The sequence below is a fragment of the Sinocyclocheilus anshuiensis genome, unplaced genomic scaffold, assembly GCF_001515605.1.
Source record: "Sinocyclocheilus anshuiensis isolate Anshui unplaced genomic scaffold, SAMN03320099.WGS_v1.1 scaffold1857, whole genome shotgun sequence".
Taxonomy (NCBI): Eukaryota; Metazoa; Chordata; class Actinopteri; order Cypriniformes; family Cyprinidae; genus Sinocyclocheilus; species Sinocyclocheilus anshuiensis.
The window spans coordinates 22,729-34,731 of record NW_015540280.1 but is presented as its reverse complement, the minus strand read 5'-3'; the positions used below and the strand labels follow the sequence as shown (position 1 = coordinate 34,731).

The following is a 12,003-nucleotide window of genomic DNA, read 5'->3' as shown; positions in this document are numbered from 1 at the left end:
AAAAGCCGAGCTCCTGGAGGCGCGTCGTGGGCGTGAGTGCCGGTTGCCAACAAAACACAGACATCTGATGCCGTTTCACTTACAATCTGCAGTTCTGAATCATGACCGGGATCTTTTATAGCTGGGACTGCTCCATCTTTCAGTATCAAACGGTGTGCAAATCCAGCGTCGAACTGGGCCTTGTTTATAAAAAGTTCGTCAACAAACACACTTGTGAAACTCCTTTGCTACTCCAGAAAAACAAACTGTATCCACTGTTTACATAACGCTGGGTTCTTTAGGAAGCTGAACAAAGTTATCTTTCCCCTTACAACCAAAAACACACTTCTTTGGATTGGAGACATTCTTCCCGAGCAAGTCCCGTGCAGCGCTGCCGCCGGATGAAGCGCGTTGATGGGCGCGATCTCGATCTTGCTCTGGTCGATGCGTGCGCAGGCACGTTCTTCTGGGAGAAATGCCTATATAAGGAGTTCCACCCTCGTTTACGTCATTAAGAGCCACGATCAAAAAAAAAACTCTCCGAAACTTGTATGAACCCGGAAGTAAGATTTTTGGCACAGAAATACTCTGTCATATGTCCAAATAGTTTTTTGAAACTTTGTCCATGCTTAGCATGAGAATCCAACTCTTTAACAGTGTAAACAACTCTGAATGCATGAAACAGCATTGTACCCCCCCCTTTAAAGGTTCCGCTATTCTGGCGAAATTTGGCGCAAACCGCCTATAGAAACCACAAATCCCAAGCACCCGCATTAACTCTCGACGAGTCCGTGGACTGGGGAGCACCAGAATGGCTCTTACTTTGGCTTGACTAGGCATCACCTTTCCTTGCCCTACTTCATGCCCCAAATAAGTAACCTGGCCCTTTCCCAGCTCACACTTTGGTAAATTAATAACCATCTGAGCTTCATGAAGCCTTTGAAACAGACCTCGCAAATCCTGCAAATGCTCAGACCATGAGGCGCTGTATACCACAACATCATCTATATACATAACCACATTTGGGAGACCAGTAGTGACTGGATTCATTAGTCTTTGAAAGGTGGCAGGTGCATTTTTCATTCCAAAAGGAAGAACCTTACAAAAGTATAGGGTGTCAGGTGTCACAAAGGCAGAGACTTCTTTCGCCCGTTCTGATAATGGCACCTGCCAATACCCTTTTAATAGATCTAATTTGGAAATAACCTGGGCATTGCTAATTCGATCAATGCAATCCTCTAGTCGTGGTATAGGAAAGGCATCAGTTTTTGTAACCCAATTAACTTTTCTATAATCGATACAAAATCTAAGAGTTCCATCGGGCTTCGGAACGAGAACAACAGGGGAGCTCCACTCACTTTGTCCTTGCTCAATAACTCAGATTTTCTCCATATATGAAATTTATTGCTTCATTAAACCCAACTTATTAGGCGACAGCCGATAGGGGTGTTGTGTTATAGGGGCTGCATCTCCCGTTTCTACATCATGCACTGCTAAAGTTGTAAGGCCAGGGGTATCACTAAACAACTCTGGAAACTCATTTACCAAGCCCTCAACCTCTGCCCGCTGCTCGGAAGACAAATGTTCAAGCCGCATGGAAAGATCCTGCAAATAGGTAGAATTCCTAAGACGAACGCCAATGGGCTCCACCTTTACATCCTCTTCCTGTAAGGGATGAATGTTAGATGGCTTCATTGAAACATCCACGGACGTATCTGGAGACAATGAGGGACCAACTGAAATTGTGGACACAGCCACCTTTCCCCGTACGTGATACGGCTTCAAAAGGTTGACATGGCACAACCTTGTTTTCTGCCAACGATCAGAGGTACTAATCACATAATTTCGGTTCCCAACCTTTTTCAACACAGAATAAGGTCCACAAAACTTACTACCGAGTCTGTCCCCCTGCATTGGTGTCAACACAAGCACTTGATCTCCCACCATAAAGGTACGTTCTACTGCCTTTTTATCATATTGGGTCTTCATACGGGTCTGAGCCCAACCCAATGACTCCCTTGCGATCTTACAAGCAGACCAGAGACGCTCTTGAAAAGCAGTCATATACTGTAACAAGGTAGTCTCATTTTTAGACTTCAGGAACATCTCTTTCGCAACCTTTAAGGGACCCCGCACGTGTTTGTTCATGCCCAAACACCAAATCGAAAGGTGTAAACCCTGTGGAATAATTTACAGAATCCCGCAAAGCAAACAACAAGAAAGGCATTGCGGCATCCCAATTCCCCGGAAACTGAGCACAGTAGGTCTTAATCATTGTCTTTATGGTTTGATGGCACCTCTAAATGGCCCCCTGGGACTGAGGATGATATGCAGATGAAACAATCTGAGTAATGCCAAGCTCATGCAAAACTTCTTGGAACACCCCAGATACAAAATTAGACCTTCGATCTGATTGTACCTCTCGGGGAAGACCAAATCTAGAAAAGAAACCCAACAATGCATCCAACACAGTTCGAGCCTTGATGTTTCTCAAAGGGATCGCTTCAGGAAAGCAAGTTGTCACATCCATAATAGTGAAAAGGTACTCATGTCCCTTCTTTGTCTTGGGCAAATGACCCACACAATCTATCAGAACCCTAGAAAAAGGCTCCTCACACCTGAGAAGGACACAAAGGGGCAATTGGAATTTTCTGGTTAGGTTTTCCAACCAGCTGACAAGCATGACATGACCTACAATATGCCACCACGTCTTTATGCAGTTTAGGCCAGTAAAAGTGCTGCAAAATCTTCCTATGGGTTTTCTGAATACCGATATGACCTGCCATAGGTGTCTCATGGGCCAGCCGCAAAATATCTTCACGGAAGCTTTGTGGAACCACTATTTGCTCCAACAAACTCCACTCTTCTGTGGCAGGGCGATCAGGGGGTTGCCATTTTCTCATCAAAACCCCATCCCTCCAATATACACCTTCTGCTATATCCTTGCTCTCAGCCCAAGAAACCGCAGTTTCTCGCAACGGACCTAACCCTGGATCAATCCTCTGAGCCTCAACCAGAGCATCCTTACTGAACTTATTACTACTCACCCCACCAAATAAGTGGGAGAACAAGGTATTACCCAGGTCTACGGGGCTCTCTTCAGACTGAGGGGCCCCGTCTACTGCCACTTCCGGTCCTATCTCTGGTTTCCCCTCAGACTCCAAAGCCACCTGCTGAGACCGTGAGCGAGTAACAGCACAAGCTGAGAATACTTCAGGATATTCCTTTTCTAACTCCACCAGGGTAGGGACCTCACAAGGGACTGAACTAACAATGGGAGAACTAAAAATCTGATCCCCAGCCAGGTCATTACCAAGCAACAGACCAACTCCTTTAACAGGCAAGGAAGACATAACTCCCATAATGACATTTCCTGTGACCAAACTAGACTTCAAAAACACCCTGCAAAGGCACCGACCTATACTGTCCTCCAACACCCTCAATCAAAACTGAGGTTTCTTCCGCAGTATAAGGTGGTAAATCAATGACATCCTTAAGTATCAGTGACTGGGCCGCCCTGATCCTTACTCTTCCTAATAGCTTCACATTCTTTCCTCATATCTTCCCTAGCAGTTTCAGTGGTTGCATCAGGTACCCCAAAATACAACAAAAGCGCATTAATTAACTCGGACTTCCTAATATCATCCTTAACGTCATCGATTTCACAATGCTGTACTACTTCTAGAAGCTGCTCTTTTTTAAGTCTAGAAAGCTTTATTTATCCCCGATGGCTTTATTAGCCGCACTACACAGAGCATTCAGTAAGCTGTGATTAATGGAGGGATGTGTTGAGTTGCACTGGCTCAACCAAAGCTGTAAATGGCCATTTGAACAAGTCATTCATAAAGTCTCATGATTGTTTATGAATGCCATTCAGAAGTATGCATATATAGCACAGCACATCGATTTAAAGAGTGCTTTGTATGTGCTCTGCTCAATTCTTGCCTTAGGGTAGAATTGTTATAGCTTTATGGTTGAAACGTTGACTTCCTCAACCTCTGACTCTAGTCCATCCCTTCAGGCCATGTTGAGAATAAACCCCTCTTATTTCAAGAGAAAAGATGGAAGGTCTGCCCCAAGATGTCTCTTATGTACACCAATGCTACATTTATTTGAAAAAAAAAAGAATATTATGAAATATTATTATAACTGTAATCTATGTGAATATGTTATAAAATATAATTTATTACATTTTATAATAAATTACATGTTATAATTCACAGTTTCAATAAAATGTTGCTTGATAAATTACTATATTTTAATTGTGGTAACACTTTAAGGACCAAAGCTCTATTAACTAGCATGCATATTACTAGCATATTAGCTGTTTATTAGTACTTATAAAACACATATTAATGCCTTATTCTGCATGACCATATTGTACATCTCTTAACCCTACCCCATACCTAAACTTAAAGGCCTTGCTACGTTTCTGTGCGTTGATCGTGGTAATATCCTTGCTGTCTATGCAGGATCAGAAAGCTCTCAGATTCCATCAAAAATATCTTAATTTGTGTCTTACAGGTTTGGAACGACATGAGGGTGAGTAATTAATGACAGAATTTTCGCCCAATACCTAAACTTAACAACTACCTTACTAACTATTAATATGCAGCAAATTAGGAGTTTACTGAGGCAAAAGTCATAGTTCTTTATTTATTGCTAATTCTCTGTTTCTTAGAGATCATACAATCTTATAATTTAAGCAACTAGTTAAACAACTAGATTTTTGTTATGACAAGCTCAACGGCATGCTATATTGTTCTGGTTTTCATTGGTTCTCAGTGTTGCTATGTGATTGCTAGTGCTTTTGCTGGTTGCTAGGTGGTCGCTTACTGTCCCAAGTCTAAAAAGTCAACCTCTAAGTCTATAAGATATTCTGCTCCCTGGATGCATTAGAACTAGAAACATAAGAAAAATAGATCACACTTGATTTTAAGGTCCAATTCTCGCTATTAACAAACCATTGACTATGACTTTTGCCTCAGTAAGCTCCTAATTTGCTGCTTATTAATAGTTAGGAAGGTAGTTGTTAAGTTTAGGTGTTGGGTAGGATTAGGGATGTAGACTATGGTCATGCAGAATATGTGCTTTATAAGCACTAATAAACACCCAAAATGTTAATAATAGACATGCAATTAAGCAACTAGTTAATAGTGAGAATTGGTTCCTATACTAAAGTGTTTAAAGGGAAAGTTCACTCAAAAATGCTGATTCTGTCATCATCTACTCACCCTCATGTCGATCCAAACTGAATGACTTTCTTTCTTCTGTGGAACATGAAAGAAGATACAGTATTTTGAAAAATGTCTTGTGTGTGTGTGTGTGTTTGGTACATTGATAGTCGGTGGTGCCCACACTGAAAGAACAAAATCTGTAGAAAAATGGAAAAGATACGAGTAATATTTTACAGTATGGTAAGTTTATAGACATTTTCTTTCACCCATAAACACAAAACAACACAACACACAATTACAAATATTCAAAATGAAGGTAAAACACCTGTGAAAAATCCAAACAGAAATTCCTTCATATTAGCACAGACACTGGACGCTGTTTTCAGAGCACATTCGGTTTAGTCATGCATACTTTATCGTTCCTCAGAGAACAGCTGGAAATGTACGTGACAGTTGAGCTGTGAAAGATCACGCGCGTGTTTCGTCAGTCTTTCTCACGTTTGCAGCGCTGAGATCTGAATGAGGCAGGCAGAGGCTCTCTTCTGTTCACAGGACGGAGGTGGGAGACGTTTGCTGCTGGAGTCACTATGAGCCGCAGAAAGACTCCATTGTTTCAACCTCACATTGACGTCACAGTTGCTCCATAAAGGCATATTTTGACATAAAACAGCACAAGTTAAGTAGTGTTGTGTCTTGTGTTAATTGTCCAACAGGCAAAACTAATCAGTTATTCACCCCTTTTTAGGCACAACCAGCTGCATTCTTTATTGGTCAAGTCAATTTAATAGATACTCGCTTCAGTTGATCAAATAGTTGAGGATTCATTCACACCATTGTACTCTAGGGCTTGTCCTGTTTGTCCTGCACACTTGTTAAGTGTGGTTTGAGTCGTGACCTCTGAGTGTAAAGGTCATTATGTTTGCATGGCTCATGTGGAGGAGGAACTTGAGGACTCTTAAGAGATGAATAACTGAGCTATGTATAGAATAGGAGGCTATTTTGGAAAATTACAGTAATTATTACTGATTTGACGAAGGAACAGTGATTACAGAATTCTTGGAAGTGGGATAAAATGATTCAGGTTATTGTTTTTAGTTTTTTTATTGTGAATAATAATTTTATTATTATTATTATTGTTGTTGTTGTTAAGTAATATCATAAAATACGTTATTACAAATAAATATATATATATATATTTTTGTTTTTTACAAATGGTGAATTATTATGTTTACATGGTTTTAAGGGTGAAAAGTTGGAACATTTTTAGACATTTACCCTTTTCTGGTTGTCTGTCATTTTTAGATCTAGAAATTAATTAATTAATTAATTTGGTGTGGTTCAGAGTGTCTATTTTATTTCACAACGGAAACAACAAAACAGCAAAACAGAAACAATTGACATAACAGCACCAATAGAGAAAATAACCAAAATTATTTCATTAAATATTTTACCATTTACTATTTAAAATATAACCATTTTATTTCATAAAATATTTTATCTAAAGAACATAAAGTCTATTTTTACAAATGTTAATGCATTTTTAAGTGCAAAAATGTACCAACATTTTATTTTTGAAACTGTGTGGTTCAGTGTGTTTGTTTTATTTCACAAATATAATGTAACGACCTCAGAGAAAAAAGTAGGAGTTTACATAATAGCACCGCAAAATGAATTAGAATGTAGTTTTGTAGTTTTAAATGCGTTACATGGGCTGGGAGGAAAGCTGGGCTCGCAGGCCGTGAGCTTGCCGTGCCCCAGACAGGCCCTTGACCACGGGGGAATGCCTCCGGGGCCGGGCAACAGCGCCCCCAACAGTCCCATGGCCTTACTGACCCTCAACTCCAACTGCGAGAAAGAGGTGATGACAAAACACTGTCATATTCCACTTCAGCGCTTTCTAAACATAATGGCTACATTAGTATAATTGTTGTATAACTTTGTCCAATTTTTACAAAGCAATTTGATATTTATATCTGATATTTATTAATCAGATTTATTTATATCTGATATTTATAAATTGTATTTATATTAATTCATGATTTTACACATGTATACTGAGGGTTATACTTTATTTTAATGTTGTTACTATATTAGAGTCATTCTATTTAGGGCACACATCAGGAAAGTGTAAAAACAGTATGGTTTCTCAATAAAACAACTGTTGGTTTCAGTTTATGTATTTTATCAGAACATAGTTTGACAGTTTCATCATTTTGACTCATAATTTCATGTCTGGCCAACCAAATGTTGTTTTCTTGATCGGGTTAACCTCAAATTTTAATGTTTATTTGAACCGAAGTCATAAAAATATCACAAACCATAACAATGCCTTCAGCATAGTTGATGGACAACTAATATACTCCTTGACAGCAGGTCATTGGGGATATAGAATGTTCAAATATAGAAAAAATCAAGAGGACATTTATCCAGTTTATCCATTTATCCAAAATCTGTTTTTTTTTTTCTAAAACAATCAAACAAACAAAGAAACAAACAAAAAAAAAAAAACATATTGTACAACAGGTGTAATACCTATTTTTTAAATAAATTCAATATATGTAAATGACTTACTTGAACTCAAGAATCATCAATTCATAAAGCAGACATTGTAAAAGCTGTTAAGTAACTTGCATGCAATTTCAAGCAAACTGAAAAACTGAGTGCACAAAATATATGTGTGAGATTATAATCTATTATTTATACTTTTAGTGGATATAACATGATATTTCTGAAGAAAATTGAACCAAATGAACCAAATCGAGCAAACCAAATGAGAAAATAAACAAAATATATATTTTGCAAAATATTTAACATAAAAAATCATGTTTTTACATAATTTTAATGGATTTCTTTATGTAATAAAAGTAAAAAGTATAAATACTAGTGCTGTCAAACGATTAATCACGATTAATCGCATCCAAATTAAAAGTTTTTGTTTACATAATATATGTGTGTTCTGTGTATATTTATTATGTATATATAAATACACACACATACAGTATATATTTCGAAAATATTTACATGTATATATTTATATTCATATCATATATTTAATATATTTAAAATATAAACAACTTATTTTTCTGAAATATATACATGCATGTGTGTGTATTTTAATAAATATTATACACAGTACACATACACATATTATGTAAACAAAGACTTTTATTTTGGATGTGATTAATCGCGATTAATCGTTTGACAGCACTAGTAAATACAATTTATAAATATCAAATAACTTTGTAAAAATTGTAGAAAATCTGCAGCAATTATACTAATGGAGCCATTATTTTTTAGAAACCATTAAAGTGAAATATCACCGTATTTAATAGTAAGCGAACCAAAAGAGAAAATAAACAAAATATATATTTTGCTAAATATTTAAGGTAAATATTTTTATGGAATGCTAATGGATTTTTTTTTTGTACAAAAACATTACTGACATTTATAAGTGGACTGTAAAAAAAATTATGAATCCTTGAACTGTCATGAAAAGAGTCACAATGCAAAGATGTTACAAAATATTTTCGTTATTAAAAAATGACCCAGACATGCTCTATATAAGGTTATGTCAGGATTTAAGACTGAACTCAAGTGCTGAAAGAGCACTGAAAGTGTTGAAAGTGCTTGATTTTGTGATGTTTATTGAAAACAACAATACCTAAATCTACCACAAAACTGGGCATAAACATATAATAGATCACATCCAAACCAAAAGGCCCTTTGGTAGTGTTTATTCCAGCTAGACTACAGCAAGACTGACCGACGGGACTGAGAAGACAAACCAGGCCAGGACAAAACACACAAGGAGAATATGAAGGGGAGGACATGAGGAAGCTAAAAATGAGCCAAGATGTAATACTGAGTACATGGCAAATGAACAAAACAGAAAGCATGTGCTCAACACAAAGACAAGAACAAAACATGAGCGCCATAAACAAGACTAGACAGAGGCGACAGGATCATGACAGGTTCGCCAAGAGCACAGCACAAATCCAGCGACATCAGTAAATGATGTATAAATAGGTAGAGACATTATAAGGATGTCATTTTAGAGCTCATTACCTGCTAATCAGTAAAAGCGACTCCAGCCTCACGGTTTGCGTCTCTGTGAACGTCTCGCTGAAGCAGCTGGCGTGGATTGCGTCACTGCTCACTGTGTGAGAGAGAGAGAGAGAGATGTGCTAAAACAAGTGTTAATAGATTAGACAGAGTCTGGCATTGGCACGCTGAGAGGAAATACACAGCTCTTTAGGATGTGCGCCAGATTAACCAGTGATTTTCAGCATAGCTATGGGTTGATTTGAACTCTTGCATTATTCCAGGATTAATTGACTTCACTATGCGTTGTACTCTAGCTGAGTGGATGAGCTCTGACAGTTGGTGATATCTGTTGCTTTTGATTCTCTCAGATGGACGATGTCATTGACGACATCATTAGTTTGGAATCCAGTTACAATGATGATATCATGGGACTGTCGTTGGACCCCGGACTTCAGATGGCCAACACGGTATATACACTGTTATACTTTCTTCTGTTACTAATATGAGTATGTGGAAGGAGGCATATTTGCATACTGTATATGTATGTTGTGTGATAGTGCTGATTGGCTGAAGTCACCAGAAGCACATGGACAGTTTTAAACCATTGACTAATGACCAGGGCCGTACGCAGTTTCTTATAAATACCGAGGTCCCAACATGGAGATTAGTAGGGGGGTTGGGGGGCATGCTCCCCCGAGAAAATTTAGATTTTCCTGACCTACATGTGTGCATTTGAAGACATTTTAAGGCTCATAAATTGGATAATAATATAGGTTTAAAACCAAGTCAGTGGGCAGTAGTAGTTTAAATAATTTTTCAAGATAACAGATTCTTAAACATGAGAATCGGATTAAATGTTGCAATGAATGATCCACGCTACAAACTGGAAATAGAGAAGATATAGTTTGTTTATGTTTATGAATTTAATAAACTCAGTTATAATTATCTTGGTAGCCTTCAGTAAAATCACATGTCTAAAATGATTAAACATGAATATATATATATATATATATATATATATATTATTTTTTTTCACACTGATAGAAATTAATCTTTTCCAATAAGTTTAAACTGACTTTTTTACATTTTATGGGCAGTTTTACCTTTATAAAGCCATTTTTTCTAAAAGTGTCCATTATCTTTTGAGTCAAATTCTTACATTTAATCAGTGAATTAGAATAATAAGACATTTGGGCTGTTGCCAAGCAAATTAAATCAACACAGAAGCTGCATCTGAAGTAGCATTTAGCATTTTGTATTATTTACACACTGTTTAATGCAAGACTTGAATGCATTTAACCTACAATTACAAATGCATAAATAACGTTTCGATATATTAAATATAAAACGTTGAATACTGATATTTGACATTTTTTAAAACATGAAAAAAATCGGAAAAAGTCGAAATGTGAAATTAAAACCGCCAGTAGGTGGCAGCAAATCACTGTTAATAAGTGAGTTGTTGCGATTGAACCGAATCATTTAAACGGTTGATTCATTAAGGAACGAAACACCATCATGTTACTCAGAGATGCAGATCAGTGCTGTGGCTGTGTTTGGAATGATTTGTGTTGGCGAAATAGAGCAAAAACAGGCAATATAGTGTTTAAAACGTAAGTCTCTTAAATAACTTCGTTTATTGAGCTGTTGTAAAAAATCTATATCAGATTTGCAATCATGGTAATTTTGGGAGAAAAATAACAAACGTGATGTCTGCACACTGGTATAACTGCTCCATAAAAGTATTTATTGCAGCGTTTCGACCATCCGGTGAATTTTTGGAGAAAAACGGCACTCTTTGTGTGACATTGATTAACTATATGAAGTGGTATAAATATATACATTTTCTGCCCCCATGTCTTGAATTTGTGATCATTCTAAATGCATTTTAATAGACTGAATCATGCAGTGAAAGAACGCACTCTAAATGCGCACACGCACTAGTCTAGACTTCAAGTAATGTATGCGTGCACTTTGTAGGGCTGTTTTGATTGGTTTTTGCAAAATACTCAATAATGTCAAATCGCACATCGTTAAAAAAAACAATTACGATATTATCGCTGACGATATATATCGCACACCCCTACTGCTGAGGCATCTCAGATGACAAGATCTGTTATCTTGGCTTTTTATCCTTGCAGCACCAAAGCAGAATTAATATGAGGTAATTATTTTACAACTTCTGTTATTGGAAAAATACAGAGGTCCGGACCTCGGGGACCTCAATGGTGGCCCTGCTAATGACTACCATAGAAAAATATATCACGCTATTTCATGCTTTTAAGAGCCCTATATAGTTATATAATTACATTATTTATTTGTATTACTTATTTATTTGTTTGCAAAAAGACAAAGAAAAAAACAGTGTGACAGTATAATTCATTTTTCTTGCAAAACATTTAATATAATGAAATATTTTATTATATCCTTTATTATATAATAAAAATGTATTATATAATATTCTATTTTTATCTTTTATTTTTATTTTGCAAAAAACGGTAGTATATAATTTTGCTTAAAAACAGTTAATATAATGAAATATTCATTGTCTTTTATTGTTTTGTTTTATTTCATTTTGCTTGCAAAAACCAAAAAACAGTAGTAATATAATAAAATATGCGATTAATTTTGCATGCAAAAAAACAAGTAATGAAAATAAATATTAATTATTTTATTATATTTTATTGTTTGCTTGCTTGCTAAAAACAGTGCTAATATAAGGAAATATGCATTTATTTAATTTTGCTGACAAAAAACAATTAATATAATGACATTGTCACGGGACTGCATGGTGCCAAGATGA

At 36.6% G+C, this 12,003-nt stretch overlaps 1 protein-coding gene across 1 annotated transcript in view; it reads left to right on the top strand.

Annotated features, from left to right (window-relative positions):
- Window positions 1–6,874: 6,874 nt before the first annotated feature.
- The window catches only part of mitfb (melanocyte inducing transcription factor b), a 10,561-nt gene continuing 5,432 nt past the window's right edge, over window positions 6,875–12,003 (top strand). The window contains exons 1-2 of the mRNA XM_016484558.1: window positions 6,875–7,014; window positions 9,569–9,667. Coding sequence (XP_016340044.1) covers window positions 6,937–7,014; window positions 9,569–9,667 — 177 coding nt within the window. The 5' untranslated portion in view covers window positions 6,875–6,936. The remainder of the gene's footprint in view (window positions 7,015–9,568; window positions 9,668–12,003) is intronic.